This window comes from Heterodontus francisci, chromosome 24 (genome assembly GCF_036365525.1).
Source record: "Heterodontus francisci isolate sHetFra1 chromosome 24, sHetFra1.hap1, whole genome shotgun sequence".
Lineage (NCBI taxonomy): Eukaryota > Metazoa > Chordata > Chondrichthyes > Heterodontiformes > Heterodontidae > Heterodontus > Heterodontus francisci.
This window is the reverse complement of record NC_090394.1, coordinates 22572005-22589849: the sequence shown is the minus strand read 5'-3', so window position 1 is coordinate 22589849 and position 17845 is coordinate 22572005. Positions and strand designations below refer to the sequence as shown.

The following is a 17845-nucleotide window of genomic DNA, read 5'->3' as shown; positions in this document are numbered from 1 at the left end:
CCAGCCCCTCAGTTCACTTTGGTGGGGGGACCTTAGACAGTGGTCTTTCCCCATTGAGCCTTTGCTGCGTCTGCCCCAAGCTTTAGTGCGTCCCTCAGCACATAGTCCTGGACCTTGGAATGTGCCAGTCTGCAACACTCGGTCGTGGACAACTCTTTGCACTGGAAGACCAGCAAGTTTCGGGCAGACCAAAGAGCGTCTTTCACCAAATTGATCGTCCTCCAGCAGTTGATGTTTCTCTCATTGTGCATCCCTGGGAACAGCCCACAGAGCACAGGCTCCTGTGTTACAGAGCTGCTTGGGATGAACTGCGATAAAAACCACTGCATCTCTTTCCACATCTGCTTTGCAAAGACACATTCCAGAAGGAGGTGGGCAACTGTCTCTTCCCCACCGCAGCCACCTCAAGGGCAGTGTGCAGAGGGTGTGAGACTCCGGGCATGCAGGAAGGATCTGATGGGGAGGGCCCTTCTCACCACCAGCCAAGCTACATTTTGGTGCTTGTTTGAAAGTTCTGGTGATGAGGCATTCTGCCAAATGACTTTGGCAGTCTGCTCGGGGAACCATCCGACAGGATCCACCGTCTCCTTTTCCTGGAGGGTTTTCAGGACATTCCATGCAGACCACTGCCTGATGGATTGGTGGCCAAAGGTGTTTTTCCGCAAGAACTTTTCCATGAAGGATAGGCACGGTCCAACTGGATGGAGCGTTCTGCAGCAATGTGACCAGGCCCATCCTTCGCAACACTGGGGAGCAGATAGAACCTCAGCACGTAGTGACACTTGGTGTTTGCGTACCTGGGATCTACGCACAGCTTGATGCAGCCGCACACGAAGGTGGTCATCAGGATGAGGACGACGTTGGGTAAATTTTTCCCGCCCTTATCCAGAGGTTTGAACATCGAGTCCCTCCAGACCCGGTCCATTTTGGATCTCCAGATAAAGCAGAAAATGGCTCGGGTGACTGCCACGGTGCAGGAGTGGGATATGGGCCAGACCTGTGCCACATACAGCAACAACGTAAGCACCTCGCACCTGACGACAAGGTTCTTCCCCACAATGGAGAGAGATTGCTGCTCCCACATGCTCAGTTTATGGTGTACCCGGGTTACTTGTTCTCTCCAGGTTTTGGCGCACGCCCCGGCCCTTCCGAACCATATCCCCAGCACCTTCAAGTAGTCCGATCTGGCCGTGAACGGGACAAAGGATTGGTCGGCCCAGTTCCCAAAGAACATGGCCTCGCTCTTGGGTGGTTAACTTTGGCTCCCGAGGCCAGTTCGAACTGGCCGCAGATGCTCATCAGTCTGCGAATCGACAGCGGATCTGAGAAGAAGGCGGCGACGTCGTCCATGTACAGGGAGGTTTTAACCTGAGTGCCTCCGCTGCCTGGGATTGTCACCCCTCTTATGCTCGCATCCTTCCTAATAGACTCAGCAAAGGGTTCAATACAGCAAACAAACAAGACAGGGGAGAGAGGACAGCCCTGTCTGACTCCAGATTGGATTGGGAAACTTTCCGATTCCCACCCATTGATTGAGACTGCGCTACTGATGTTTGTGTAGAGCAGTTTGATCCAATTGCAGATTCCCTCCCCAAACCCCATTTTGGAAAGCACGTCCATCATGTAGGTATGTGATATCCTGTCAAAAGCCTTCTCCTGGTCCAGGCTGATGAGGCAGGTGTCCACCCTCCTGTCCCATATATAGGCGATCGTATCCCTGAGTAGCGCAAGACTATCAGAGATCTTCCTGCCAGGCACAGTGCAGGTCTGATCGGGGTGAATCACCAACTCCAGAGCAGACTTGACTCGACTGGCGATGACTTTGGACAGAATCTTGTAGTCGACATTAAGCAGTGAGATGGGCTGTCAATTTCTGATTTCTGCCCTCACCCCCTTCCACTTGTAGATGAGGGTGATGATGCCTTTCCTCATGGATTCAGACATGCTGCCGGCCAGAAGCATACTCTCATCTACTTCCTGCAGGTCTGGGCTGACCCAGTCCCACAGAGCTGAATACAACTCAACCGGTAAGTCATCGCTTCCAGGAGTTTTACTCGTCTTGAAGGACCTGACAGCCTTTGTCAGCTCATCCAGAGTTAGCGGTTTGTCCAGTCTCTCCCTCATGTTGTCATCTAAGACCTTTGTGATAGATGACAGGAAGGACTGGGAGGCTCTGCTATCTGTGGGCTTCACGTCATACAGCCCAGCATAAAAGGATTTGCTGATCCTTAGTATGTCGGACTGCGAAGATGTTACCGAGCCATCCTCTTCCTTCAGGCTGTTGATCACAGAGCTCTCTCTCTCTCTGTACCTTTTGGAAGAAGTAACGCAAGCACGTCTCATCCTGCTCAATGGAGCGGACTCTGGACAGGAAGATGATTTATATATTTTATATTTAGAGATACAGCACTGAAACAGGCCCTTCGGCCCACCGAGTCTGTGCCGACCGTCGACCACCCATTTATACTAACCCTACACTAATCCCATATTCCTACCACATCCTCACCTGTCCCTATATTCCCCTACCACCTACCTATACTAGGGGCAATTTATAATGGCCAATTTACCTATCAACCTGCAAGTCCTTTGGCTGTGGGAGGAAACCGGAGTACCCGGCAAAAACCCACGCAGACACAGGAAGAACTTGCAAACTCCGCACAGGTTGTACCCAGAATTGGACCCGGGTCACTGGAGCTGTGAGGCTGCGGTGCTAACCACTGCACCACTGTGCCACCCAAAAGCCTACTGCACCTGGTTTTCCCAGGCAGTCTCCCATCCAAGTACTAACCAGGTCTAAGTCTGCTTAGCTTCCAAGATCACATGAGATCGGGCGTTTTCAGACTAGCATGGCCCTAGGCAAAATCTTGGAGGCCTCAGTGGCAAAGAGCGAGGCCTGCTGGCTCTTCACCTCATGGAGATCCTCCTTGACCTCGACCCCTATCGACTGCAGCCGGAGCAGATTTTGCATTCTTTTCTGGAGTTGGGACATTTCCCTCTGTCTCTCTTTCACCCTCTGAACACCTTTGAAGATAAAGAACCTTTTGATGTTCTCCTTGATCACCTCTCACCAGTGAACTGGAGACTCAAAGAGGGGTTTCACGGTTCTCCAACCTTTGTAATCCCTTTTGAGTTCCTCAACGTTCTCTGGCGTTAGCAGTGTAGCATTGAGCTTCCATGTCCCCCTGCCAACCCACTGGTCGTCCTGTAAGTGACAGTCGGCCAGTAAGAGGCAATGGTCGGAGAAGAACACCGGCTTGACGTCGGTGGATCTGAGCATGAAAGCACGGGACACAGACAGGAAGTCAATCCTGGAATGGGCAGACCTGTCTGATCTTGACCAGGTGTATCTGCGCTGCGCTCCGTTGCAGGTTTGCTGAAGACATCGTGCAGCTTGGCATCTTTTACTGCTTCTATTAGGAATCTGGACGTAGCGTCCAGTTTGCTGTCGTCACTGCCGGATCGTCCAGCCGCATCAATGATACAGTTGAAGTCACCGCCTAGAATGACCGGCCTGGATGTCGCCAGCAGCAGTGGGAGCTGCTGGAAGACGGTCAGCCGCTCGCTGCATTGAACCGGGGCGTACATGTTGATCAACCGGAACGGAGCATTGTTGTACATTACATCTGCTACGAGGAGGCGACTGGTCAACCGGTGCATCTCCTTCCTTGTCCTTCACCACCACCTGAACGGTGTTACACACTCCCTGGCCTGAAGCTCTAGAATTGGTTAGAACCATTTTACTTAAAACCCACCTGGAACAGGATCATGGTCTATCCCCTGCCAGGTAAACTAAATGCCACACAAGTCCTAGAGTGTAACTTGAACCCACAACCTTCTTCGAGGTAAGAGTGCTGCTAACTGCACCATACCTGATAATTTGCACAGGCCACCTTTAACTTGTGGTAGTTCACATGAACATGGGCCCCCTGCTGAATATGCAGCCAGTCAGCAGCATGTTTCGCACTGAGCTGCACATTGCCACCCATGAAGTTTGCGTGCTGCCTTCATCACCTCGATCAGGTGCTGGGTAATCGATCATTGCACTCACAAATGAGCCATATCAAATTTGCAGCCCATGATGTGTTGTATAATAATTTATTGGCTTACTATTAAACTCATATATTTACTGAACAATTATAGCTGTATACTGAGCATGCAGAGTAACATTTAAGATTACATGTGAATTTCCACTTTTTTATTTCAGCTATCTCAGTAAGACAAATCCTTATCCCAGGTTATCAGAATTGTATGTGGATTAAGCGCATGAGGCTGTATTGGAATGTAATTTTCTTATTAATCAACTGAGTGTACTTATCTAGATTGACAAAATCTAGATAACAAAAACTCTGTGGTAGAAGCAAAGTGTTTTTTTCCAACAGAAAGACAAAAAGATTCACACATGGAGTAAATAAATGATGAATATTAACATACACCAAATACTTCTAAAAGATTTATTACAATTTTGAGTAACACAGAGGTACACAATCATTTTCAAATATGTTTATAAGGAAAATATACAGCGAATATAGCTGAACTAGAAAGCCAGTTGTAACCTAATAGCAAGGGACTTGATTCATGGAAAGATACAAATCTACTGTAATTATTCTACCATGCCATACCTAGGGAAACACCTAGTTACAGCTCTTAATATAAGCCAGTGATAGGTAATAAAAAAAAGTGTTTTTTCCATAATGGAAAATACAGCTTATTCAAATTATAATATTTACTTGTGATTTTCTTTCTCAACTGGGCACAGTGTCTTTGTCGGACAGATATACCCGATAGACTTTAGTCACCTTTCTTGATATCTTTACACTAACAGTAGTACTGCAGAGGTTTCAGCGTAACTGAGTGAGCACTTATTTTCTGTTCAAATTCCTTTACAAACAATGTTTTTAAAAAAATTCACCCTCAGGAGGAGAATATTGTTGGCTGTACTGGGTGGTAGTTGGCCTTTTTGTACTGCATTGTAACGGTTTTGCTACAATTGAGTTATTTGCTAGGCCACTTCAGAGGGCAGTTAAGAATCAACCACGTTGGAGTGGATTGGAGTATTGATAGACCGTGAGAATGTTGTTATGACCAGGTGAGAAAGGTGTCTAGGGGTCCCTCTCAGCCTTCACCTGTCTTACTGTAACGGCGTTTAATTTTAAACACACTGTTTTTAGCTCCCCGTTGGTGAATCCTTGTTCACCTCTTTCCAATTATAAGGCAAATAAACCAGCACAAACAAGCTTTCTTAGGTTTAGGGAAGAAAAGTTGAAATTTATGAAACTTAAACTCTAATTCAGTTAACGCCTACGGATACACAATGTGCCCATGCTAGCGGCACACACATGCAAATAGAGACAGAAAGAGCAGAAGAAAAATAAAGTGGAAAAGTTTGAGGCAATCCCTGAAAATTTTTTGTTATGGTTCTTCAAGCTCACTGTAGAGTCCTTGATTGTTGCTTTTCGTTGGGGCCCAGTATTCTTCTTGAACCTTGTTCGCTGTAGGAGACTTTTCTCTCTTGGGGTTCATGTGTCTTCAGTGGATTCAGAGGCTTGTGAGAAAAAGATGGGACCAGACAGGAGAGATCAGTTCAGGAGCAAACAGACTTTCTGCCTTCAAACTCTCTGTGGCCAGTTCAAAAGAAAACTCTGGAACACTAGGTAGTCATGTGACCAGCTGGTCTAACCAGTCCTGGCCCTTGTGGACTGTATCCTCCTTAGCAGGCCCTGGAATGTGCTTCCTCACCTTCGATGTCTGTTAGTATGCAAATGTCTTTTTTCCAGCCACGACTGATCTGTTTAACAATTCATTTCCTCACTTCAACAACAGTTAAAAATCAATGTTCATGACAAAATTGATGTGCCTCATTTTGGCAGGTGGGGGCCTAGCATGACAATGTCCTTTGGTGTGAAGCTCCTTATAGGCAGACAGCACTATTAACAAGTTTAATAAGAGAACAATCCAGCTACTGAAACTTCTTAAAACGATGACTGTCTTCATTTTAGCATCTCATTAAAAACACTTCACAGTATTTCCTTTGAAAGTCATGCCAAACAAATTTCAGATCACAATGTCCTTAAATCACAAATTAACATATTTCATAAAATGTAGTATATTGATTTATTAATAAAATTATAATTAATAAAGCCATTAACCTGTCTTTGTTACATGTGTGCTGAAAATTATCATTCCTCTGGTCAATACATGGTGTTACTTTCTAGAGTTGCATGACTGTACATGATTTTCATTGTGAAATTATGTTAGTGAGTCGGGCTACTTGCAACTTAGCAAGAAAAAAAATGCAGTGCAATTGAAGAATTTCTCCAGAAAATACAGTAATTAGTACATTTTTTCTTTGTGACTCTAGTTAAGGAATAAAAATGAATCCTGCTGAGTAGGAATTGCATATATTTAACAAAATGAATTTTCCAACTAATATGATAGTGGCAACTTTGGCTACCTATTTTTTCTCAAATAAGTGTGTAAAAACTGCAGCTTCTGCATACTGTTACAACATTACATATTGTTTGAGTAAATACAAAACTTCCTTTTTCACAGATGTTTTGGTTGAGCGACCCAAGGTTTTGTTTCAGAACTTTTAAAGTTAGAAATGTTTTGAGATCTATTAACCATGTTCTTGGTGAGGGTTGTACATCTTGATAGTATTTCTTGACGCTGTGGCCTTGGAGGTATTTTGGGTATCAGATTTGTAACAGAATTGCTCTCACTTGTGGGAACTACAGGTTTGAATGTCACTCCAGAATCATTAAGATTTTCGGACTTGCTTTGAGAAGCCACAGTTTGGTTCCTCTCAAACAGCCTTGATACATTTTCAGATCCTTGAAGAATGTGGTAACTATCTGGGAAGCTGCTGTCCTCAGGTAAATGGGGTTTGCTGAAACTATCAGTGGACAAGCTAGCATCATCGGACAAGCCTTCTGACTCGTCTGAATTGGGAAGGCTTAACTCATCTCCAAACATGCTATTGTCAGTCAGGCAGTTGGCAGACTTTGATTTTTGAAGATACAGTCCAATATTGTCACCAATGATCTCTGTAGATAAGTGATAATTGTTGGCTTGATTTCTATCCAAGTTCAGCTGTACTTTATTTAACAGCATTGGTGGATTTCCAGAATCAGTGATGAGATTTGGAGTGGAGTTATATCTGGCTGGCTTGGTGAGAATCTGTAATTTTGAATGAGGGTTTTTGTATGGCTGAAGATAAAGAGATGGGACATATCCAGATTGTCCGTCATACCTATTGATCAACAAAATTACTTAAGTTAGTCTTCATGATGCTTTTCAGTTTTCAAAATGCACAATGGTAGACTTAATTCCTTGTATATTTCTTGTACTAAACACAGTATACTTAGAATGAATTCTGTTGAAGTTAAATTCTCTTAAAATTGAAAAAGTTTTAAAGTCCTGGTGTAGTTTCTTACTTATCTAGTTTTTGATATAATGGCATAGTAAATAACATTTACTCATAAAGAAGTTCTATTGTGTTACACATTTAAAGCAAGGTTGTTGTTGCATTCAGAATCCATTTTTTAAAAACAAATGTTAATTATGTTCAGTTGAAGGACATAACTTGTGGATATCATACAGCATTTGCTATTTGACACTACTCATTAAGGAACAATTGATTAACAATAAAGTGGGACAAACCTGATAAGCCACCAGCCATCACTGGATTTTTTCAAGACTTCGACTATGACACCTACAGGCAAGGAAAGTTCATCTTCATCCTTTGCTTCATGGCCTTTAACAGCATAATATTGACATTCTAAATTTACAGAGGACAAACAAAAGCTCAGTCACTGTAAAAATAAATATCTAACATTAACATTGCTAAATAATCATTAAAAATCTACTGCATAAAGGACCTTGTCCATAAATAAGAACGAGAAAAATAGGCGATCTTAGTTGGATTTCACTGATCATATATTGTAAATTTTATAATACATTATAAATTTATAAACCACCGGTTCAGCATCAACTGGAGTATTTTGTCCATTTCTGGGCACCACACCTTAGAAAGGATGTGAAGGGATTAGAGAGGGTGCAGAATAGAATGGTTCCAAAGATGAGGGATTTCAGTTACATGGATAGATTGGAGAAGTTGGGGTTGTTCTCTTTAGAGAAGGTTGAGAGGAGATTTGATAGAGGTGTTCAAAACAATGAGGGATTTGGACAGAGTAGGTAGACTGTTCACATTGGCTGAAGGTTCGAGAATGATTTAAGGTGAATAGCAGAAGACCAAAGGTGACATTAGGAAAAAATTTCTACGCAGTGTGTGGTTAGGATCTGGAATGCATTGCCTGAGAATGTGGTGGAGGCAGATTCAACTGGGGATTTCAAAGAGGAATTGGATAATTATCTGAAGAGAAAAAATTTGTAGGGTTATGGGGAAAGGGCGGCTAAGTGGGGCTAGCTGAGTTGCTCTTACAGACAGCAAGCACAGATCTGATGGGCCAAATGGCCTCCATCTGTGCTGTAACCATTCTATGATTAGATGAACTGAGAAAAAAATACATTCAGGTTTAACAATGTCAGACTTTTCATTAAAGTGAGACAGGCATTGCTATGTTTTCCTCAGAAATGAATGTGGTTGGATTAACCTCTTAAAAGGCAAAAATAATTTGTTTCTAAGAAACGTTTTCTGATCTTGCATGTTGTTTCTGGTTAGATACACAGTGCTGGAATTTAACAGAGCAGCAGCCCTCAAACCATCTCAAATTATGAAAAAGACGGGAAGAGTTGGTTCAGATTGAGCTCGGTTGCTAACGTGTCTGGGGAACGGGAAGATTGTTAAATATTTACACAAACAAATTTATTTCTAAAACATGTAAAAACAATGTAAGAAGTTATCAAGTGCAAATCAATACAAAGTAAAAATTATCAATGGGTTTTGGACATTATATTGCAGAGATTGAAAATAAATGGTGCTCATGCTGTCTTTTTCCAATGATGATTTATCTCTACTTGTGCCACACCGGGACAATGGAGTGAATTTTCATGTTGTCAGAGTTTTTAAATTGTAGCTTCTATGGAACATTGCAGCCTTAATATAAAATACTAGAAGTGGTGCTTAGGCATACTCCTTAACTTACCGCCTGTTTCAATAGTTGATGTTTCAGATGGGGCAGAGTTAAGGCACTTTTTGAGATAGGGAGCTGGAAACCAGGCTAATTGCTTCTCATCATTCTCCACAAGCCACCACCCTAGGAGAGACAGGTAGCATGACCATGAGGATAAGGATGCCCAAATCAAACATTTATTCATGTTACATCTATTATCTGCTATTAAAAATCAATTTTACAATATTCTGTTGGTATACATCAAAGTTTTATAAATGAGCTACAAAATTATATTAACAGGACTGTTTTATGCCTTTGATGAGTTCAAAAGCTGCACTGTTACATTAGGAACTAGTTAGCAGGAGCTAGCTCGTAAAAGCAGTTAGGGGTTATGCTGTAACTGGAGCTCTCAATTTATTTAAACAACTGAACTGCTGTGTCACATTTTGTCAGCTATGTCCCACTGCACATTAACCACACTGGATCACTTATTGCATATGTAGAGAGAGCAGTAATTTATAATGAGTGGTTGGATTCTTGAGAAGTTATGCAGTAAACAGATTGCAAACACTACAAAAATCGAATTTTTCAATTCAATAGTTGACCCTCCTTCCTCTTTCCCCAACATCACAATTTGGAACTCAAAGACTCTTCAAATGAAATAATGGATTTATTATCTGCCCCTGTGATGTGTCCTCATGCATTAGAGAAAGAACAAAAAAATACCTGATGAGTTCTTGGCTATAACATCAACTATTTCATTCTCCGCCACCTTAAACGGCTTGTTCTTGGTATCTTTTGTTTCATAAGATGCTATGGTCTTGTAATTCTCTGAAGAAACCGGTTGTGTGATGGACTGGGCATAGGTTTTGCCTGAACGCCTCCAACTATCTTTTCTCTTCTCAACCGCGGATGGCATGACAATAACACTAGAGCAAAGGTAAAGGGGAGAAAAGGTTCAGCTTTTAACAAGACTGAGTCATCTGTAGGAAGTAAAGCTTTGAGATCTGATGTGACTATAGATGATCAAGCAGAGTGGAATTTAACATTGCAGTGGTTTGGCTCCCAGTAATCCATACCTCGTCGCTGCTTTGTGCTCACCTGTCTGAGGGAAAAGAAGGTGCTAGATCATGGCTGGTGGGCAGGAAGAACTGGCTAATATCCTGGTCTTCAGCAATCTTAGCACTAGATCTCAATAGACGGTCGCAGTATTCCTCCAGCATTCCTATTCTCAAGACTGATTTACTCACTTGCGCCTGTCTTCTTTCTCTCCTCGAAATGTCTACAAGGCAAATAAAACATTAAACATCCTGGACTTTAAAGCCGTATCCTCTTTAATAGTCAATGCATTATTGAACAAGTTCACAATTTCTTTACAGGTGTGAAATATATTGCATGGTAACGTTAAGTTTGTAAAATGTCCTCATCAATTATGATCAATTAAAATTGCCTTCATTTTACCTTGGAACTTTGGTAGAATTCGATCAGACTTTTTAATACGCCCTGCTTCCAGCGGGAACTTCTTCACAATAGTTCTCTGTTAATCAAAGAGCAATGATTTAAAACCCGCACTTTACACAATGGAGCGAATGTTGGTTCAAATGCCGAATGTCAGCTCTTCAACCTACTTACATGGAGTTTCTTAAACTCTTCAAATGCCCTGTACACGATAACATCATTTTGATCCGACCACAGGACTGATGCAAGGTAGGTCTGTCATGAAGCAAAAAAAAATGCATCAGACATGATCATAAAACATGAGAAACGAAGTGTTCGAGAGCAGACATCTGCTTGATGTTTGATTATAACACAGGGGGGAAAATGCAATATTACTATTACATCTACTTTTAAACAGCTGTAAAATAGATCACCTTTTGCTTCTTATGTTGCATTAATCCAATAATTCGGACCTGCAGCGGGAACCTCTTCATTTTTGTTCTCTGTTGTGTGATACTTGCTCCGAGCTCTCCAGGTTGTTTGTGTCTGTGTTTGGCTTTCAGCTGAGCAGGGAGCTGTGCTTTATACCCACTGACTTTGCCCTGGCGCGACGCTGCTGATGTCTAAACGCTGTAATCTCAGACTGTAAAACGGTTCCGGTCAGACACACCTTTCTCCACAGACGCTGACAATATTTCCAGCACGTTTTGTTTTTATTTCACTTCCTTGGAAACTCCTCGCCTCTATTTTTAGCTGTTAAGACATTCCATTTGCCCCCGAATCTGCAATGGATGCAAATTACAAGCTTCCGAGATGAGGAAATACAATATGGTGGACCAACGTGAAACTTTACTGCTTATAACCGAAACAACCAAATTCTGGACAGTACTTTCTTGGTATGTGAATCCAAGACATGTCCTTCATAGGGTTGCCAACCCTCCAGGCTTGTCCTGAAGTCTCCTGGAATTCAAGATTCATCTTCAAGACGCTGCTGTGTGGAAGCTGGGAGAAAAAAAAATAAAAGCAAAATACCTCGGATGCTGGAAATCTGAAATATAAACAGAAAATGCTGGAAATACACAGCAGGTCTGGCAGCATCTGTGGAGAGAGAAACAGTGTTAACGTTTCAGGTCAATAACCAAAAGACAGCAATGGAGGTAGGATCATTAAACATTTTTAAGGAAGAACTAGATAAATTATTGACTGACAACGGAGTCAAAGGGTATGGGGGGATAGGCAGGAAAGTGGAGTTGAGGCCCTTTGACTGGAAACAACCCAGGGAATGATCAGTTCCATATTTACATCTACATTATTTTTCTTTTCCAGCTTTGCTAAAAGACACCTTGTTTGGCGTTACCTATTCCATTATGTACTTGTCTACAATACTCAGAAATTGTAAGGAATCATTGATTTACCCAGATCTTTTTGAATGCTGTTTATTGTCCGTATATTTGTCATCTGGTCACATGATTTCTTGTAGCAGTCATTTCGGAAACGTTACGAGTCTTCTTCAAATCTTGATAAATAATGTGAACAGCAGGGTATCCAAAACAGACCTAATCACAGTTGCAGAATGAGAGCTTTTCTCCTTTATTGTTAACTTCTACTTTTAATTGTCAAGCCAATTTTCAATTAATTTATCATTAATTCCATAAGTCTTAACTCTCTGCAAATGAAATTACATATGAAATGTAATCATTCGCATTTTAAAATCATTCACAGGTCTGGTTACCATCTCAAAGAATTGCAGCCGATTAGTGACCTGATGTTGGTTCCCTTCCTTGAAAGAGATTAGTCAGCCAGTTGTGTTGTTAGGAAAATGTGGTAGCTTCTCTGGTCAATTTGGTTAAATCCATGCTGACTATTCCTATGGATCTGCATGTTATTTAGATCAGTATTAGCAGCACATTACTTTTCTCAAACATTTTTTTCTGGCTGTAGGTGCTTTCTCCAATTTCCTGGTTGATGACTCACATATTTCTGTAAGGAGAATATTTTTTTTTAGATTAGAGATACAGCACTGAAACAGGCCCTTCGGCCCGCCGAGTCTGTGCCGACCATCAACCACCCATTTATACTAATCCTATATTCCCACCAAACATCCCCACCTGTCCCTATATTTCCCTACCACCTACCTATACTAGTGACAATTTATAATGGCCAATTTACCTACCAACCTGCAAGTCTTTGGCTTGTGGGAGGAAACCGGAGCACCCGGAGAAAACCCACGCAGACACAGGGAGAACTTGCAAACTCCACACAGGCAGTACCCAGAATCGAACCCGGGTCCCTGCAGCTGTGAGGCTGCATTGCTAACCACTGCGCCACTGTGCTGCCCTCCATCCTCTGATCCATAGTATAACTAGTAATACATTTATCTTTCCACAAATGCTGCCAGACCTGCTGAATGATTCCAGCATTTTTTTGGTTTTGAATACATTTATGGAGCTATGCCTATTTACTATATTTCCTTTTTGCATGATTAATCCAAACACTATACGGGTAATTTTAACTTGGGGCAATGCTGTAAAACGTACATTATCAAATTAGCTTGTCATTATACACCAGTTAGCAGAAAAGAAACAAAGGTGTATATAATGAGCCACTAATTTGATATCAACTTTTTTTATACTATTAGCCAAAGTTAAAATACCCCCAATATGTGTTAACTTCTAAATAGTTATGTAAGACATTTTGAAGAGGTTTGTCTGCAGGAAGAGACAGAAAATATTGGCTGTTTTGGAGTCTTACCGCGCTGACAGGCCCACACAGTATTGATTAAGACTGTGGCTTTCCACTTCTGTCATTGCTTGGTTAATTTTTTTAAAATTTCCCTTCCTTTAAATTCAGCACTGTAGTAATTGGTTTATGATCCTGGACCCTAGAAGTCACGAGTTCAAATCATGATAAATCGCGACAATAGATTGAAGAAATTGAGCAGAGAAGCTACGACATTTTCCTAAAAACACAACTGGCTGAATAATCTCTTTCAAGGAAGGGAACCAGCACCCCTATCTGGTTTGGCATCCATGTACCTCCAGTCCCATGCTACATTGGTTGACTCTTAATGCCTATGAAATGCCTTAGCAAGCCAATCAATTATAAGAACAATTACTACACAATAAGAATGCTTGCTTCTTTTTTCATTCGTTCACAGAGTGCGGACATCGCTGGCAAGGCCAGGATTTATTATCCATCCCGAATTGGCCTTGAGACTTCCGCCACCTTCTCAGAGCAACTAGGGATGTAAATGAATGTCGCCCTATCACTGTTATCTCTTGATTCTGCAAATTTGGGGAATTTCAAACCAGAAGGTGTGGTTTGACAGTACGCAACTGTATAAATCAAGAATTAATTGTCCATTTTACTCACTGGTGTGGGAAATGGAAAGATTCACATTGTTACAGTCGGGGGAGCTCTTTTGAGCTTTGGCTCGAGGCACTACTACTAGGAGAGGAAGTTTTATTCTGCATCTAAGTGCTGTGAGAATCCTAATGCTGCCACATGCCATTCAAAGCAAAAACAATGTATTTCAAATCTCCAGCACTGACATCCTTTAAATTAAAGAGCTCAAAAATTGGGCAAAAAATATGTTTTAAAAAGTAAAGCAAATAGCCCATAGAAAGCTGTCAATGTGCTTGATGCCCAGTTAGCAGTAAACTTTCATCCTGGTTTTATTGTTTGAATTCTTTTTTCTTTTGGGCCTCCTTATCTCGAGAGACAATGGATACGCGCCTGGAGGTGGTAAGCAATAAACAAGCTTCTGTTTCCTGATTTCTTTGTAAAAATAATCTCACAAGAGATAAATGTTTATTATACAATGCTGCATGAGAGTAGAATGGCATCTGAAAATGAGGGTGTCTAATCCTGAAGAAATTAAATGCCAGTTTACTGTTTTCAAGGAATTCAGCAGAAATTTCATTAATGCGTGTAACAAATTTGTCCCCTACTTTGTGATTGGAAGTCAGTTACGTATTAGGTTGCTTTTGGCAGCACTGTCACTGGATAGGACCCTGTAAGTTACTGCAGCGACTGATAAAAACCAGTCTGCTGCTCTCCACACACACCGCACATGTAGGCACTAGGAATACCAACTCTGGTTGGACATAGCCCTGGTGCTTTCAACACATGCCCTCTCAGCTCCAACTACCCTGGCTGATCAAACAGCCTTTTCTCCCCATCTTCAATCATTTTAGAACTGATAAAGCGTTAGCAGAAAATGAAAAATACACATATCTCTTTCAATGCCCCCATGATTTTGCTACTGGGTTGCTCAAAGCAGTATCTAGGAAATTAATCCTTAATTCCTGGAGACTGTACAATAATCCTGAAAGGCTGGCTACCATAGGTAGCACTAACACTGAGCAACGGAGAATCACTGCCAGTTACTTTAGCAGCTTCCCAGGAGCAGGACTATATGACAAGTAATGAGTGTGTTATGACCAGGTGAGCAACGTCTAGGGGTCTTTTGCTCTCTTCACCTGGTCATATTGTAACAGGGTTTAATTTTTAAACATATTGTGCTTTGAGCTCCCTTTTTGTGAATCCGTGTTCACAGTTTCCAATTATAAGGCAAAGAACTGAGCAGACACAGGCTTTCTTTGGTTTAAAGCAGAAAGAAGAAATTAATTAAAATCTTAAACTTAATCTCTAATATGGTTCATGCCTATAGATATACGATGTGCTGCTGCTAGCATGCACATGCTTTATACACATGCCAATAGGAATAGAGAAGAGCAGAAGAAAAGATAAGTAGAACAGCTTGAGGCAATATCTTGTTACTGTTTCCCGAGCTCGCTGTAGTCCTTGATTGAAGATATAGTCTTGCGATTCATTGGAGCCCAGTATTGTTATCAAAACTTTGTTCACATTTTTTTTTTATAGAGATACAGCACTGAAACAGGCCCTTCGGCCCACCGAGTCTGTGCCGACCATCAACCACCCATCCATACTAATCCCACACTAATTCCATATTCCTACCACATATCCCCACCTGTCCTTATATTTCCCTACCACCTACCTATACTAGGGTCAATTGCTAATGGCCAATTTACCTATCAACCTGTAAGTCTTTGGCTTGTAGGAGGAAACCGGGGCACCCGGAAGAAACCCACGCAGACACAGGGAGAACTTGCAAACTCCACACAGGCAGTACCCGGAATTGAACCCGGGTCGCTGGAGCTGTGAGGCTGCTGTGCTAACCACTGCGCCACTGTGCCGCCTACATGGCAAACCCTACTCTCTTTGAGTTTCACATGTTTTCATGAGATTCAGTTCCGTGGGAAGAGATGACGCAGGCAGGGAGTTTAAAATTCAAAAAGCTCCCAGGGTGCTCAGCAGGTTAGTCATGTGACTAGCTCCTTATATGGAACAGTCTCTTCAACATCCTTTGTTGGAAGTTCAAATCCAAAAGCTCCAGCCAGCTAGGCATGTGACTGGAACTGGTTTGACCCCTTCTGTGTATTGGACAAACAGCGACTGGCTCCCTTTGTCTTCTATTATGCAAATGTCCTTCCAGTCAGAGATTGCACTTTTTTACATTTTAAAGTTCATGTGGTGAAACAATGTGTGCCTCAGTCTTGGCAGATGGGATTTGCCTGACACCTCCACACCCAGGGAAATGAAATGCGATTTAAAGAAAATGGCACATTTCATTACATAGTTTGAGAGAAATATAAGATACAGAAAAGAAAACCATGTATTTCTCCCATTCATTTCCATTCATTCACCAGTCTTGAAGCTCATTAAGATGGTCTGTTCTGGGGGGTGGGGCCAGGGCTGCTTTAATTTGCCCCTTATTTTTTCCTGCAGGAGAATTAGTACGGGGTGGGTCTATCCTGAACTCACCGATTCATGCAAAAACTTTTGGCTTCAGGGGATGGGTGGTTCCCTTTTCCTCTGACTGTGGGGGAGGAGTCTCTGTTACCCTCCCCTTTGTTCTCTAGGACACTCCAACCTGCCGGTATTTGTGCAGACAACTGCATTTTCTGGTGACTGTTCGACTAGGTGAGGCATCACCCTCACGGTTTCTCTGCCCCCTAGAGGTCTCTCTTTGTCTCCGCAGGTTCCTGTAAATGCTGTTAGCAACTCTGTTGGTGTGCTTCTTGAGTCTGCATTTACATAGGAGGATGTGGGGGCTAACTTTTCACATTTTTCTGAGTTGGTTGACCGGGCAGTAGGGATTTTCATCCGGGATTCTTCTCGAACTTCCTTTAACCTGCCCTCTGGGTCACTTTTTCCCCTTTTTCTGAACGTTTGCCAGCCATGTGCCTGCCTGTCCCCTTTTGTTCTCGGCGGGGGTCCCTTACAGTTCACCAGCCCTCTGCTGGAGGGTCCTCCTAACACCGGTACAGGACTTAGGGGTGCAGGTTTCACTGTAGGTTGGGGTTTCCCCTCAACTTGGCACATGTGGCAACTCCTGCAGTACTCCACCACAGCTTTGTGTCAAACTGCTGTCTTATGCGGGCTTGGTCTTTCGTATACCGGCATGTACAGCTACTGTGGTCTCGTGGGCCCTTCTTAATATTTCTCCGCAGTACCTCTGTGGCACCACTAGCTGGTGAACTACTGTCCACTCCTGGTTCTCAGGTCTGTGAGGAGAACTCCATTTCCCCATCAGTACCTCATTCTTTAAATAGTAGCAATCAGGGACTCCCTCTGCTTCACTTTCAGACTGGGCAGTACTGGGTCGACTCACTGAGCCTCACCTAGGGAAAATCCATTTAATTCATTCCCTGGGTCTCCTAGCTTTCCAAAGAAAGTCTTGGACAGGCAGACCTCATGGTCATTTGCCTGCAGTGCCAATGCAATCTCATCTGGGGGAGCTGGTTTGATCATGACCTGACCCACTACACATTCAGGGAATCTGCAGGAGACTGTCTCTTGCCACTGCCCTGTCTCTCTGACCTCCTGCGGTCTTTCTTTCACTACTGGGGGTGCTACCACCTTCACCCCTGCCAGATCAGTACCTAGGAACAGGTCAACCCCGTCCACAGGCAAACTAGGGATAATCCCTCCGGTTACTGGTCCTGAAACTAGGTGCATCCAGTGTACAGGTACAGGCATACACTGCCCTCAAATACCATTCACCACCATTTTAGTGTTCACAGTAAAAGGGATCTGGTGGCCCCTGTGTCCCTGAAAATCACTATGGGCTTGCTTGCCCCACTTGGGGATATGGGGTTACTTTCCCTTCAAAACCCTGATAACCCTCAGGAATCCTATTAACATTTCCTGCACTGGCCGTAGTAAGCTTCCTGGGTTGCACCCTTGCTGCAGCCAAAGCCACAGCCCGTTCTGTGTTTTCCATCAGGCTCTTGTCTTCACTGAGTGGGTGT

General features: G+C 42.8%; 1 protein-coding gene and 1 non-coding gene across 2 annotated transcripts; both read right to left on the bottom strand.

Annotated features, from left to right (window-relative positions):
- Positions 1-2739: 2739 nt before the first annotated feature.
- Positions 2740-2858, bottom strand: LOC137383718 (5S ribosomal RNA). The gene has a single exon (XR_010977443.1). It is a non-coding gene; the product is annotated as a 5S ribosomal RNA (ribosomal RNA).
- Positions 2859-4484: 1626 nt separating this feature from the next.
- On the bottom strand, positions 4485-11496 carry LOC137383650 (NADPH oxidase organizer 1-like). The gene is made up of 8 exons (XM_068056807.1): positions 10943-11496; positions 10704-10784; positions 10533-10608; positions 10173-10353; positions 9798-10000; positions 9105-9215; positions 7660-7777; positions 4485-7249 (listed from the first exon to the last, which is right to left on the bottom strand). The coding sequence occupies exons 1-8, from the start codon at positions 11000-11002 to the stop codon at positions 6544-6546; spliced, it is 1536 nt and encodes a 511-aa protein (XP_067912908.1). The 5' UTR covers positions 11003-11496; the 3' UTR covers positions 4485-6543.
- Positions 11497-17845: the final 6349 nt, after the last annotated feature.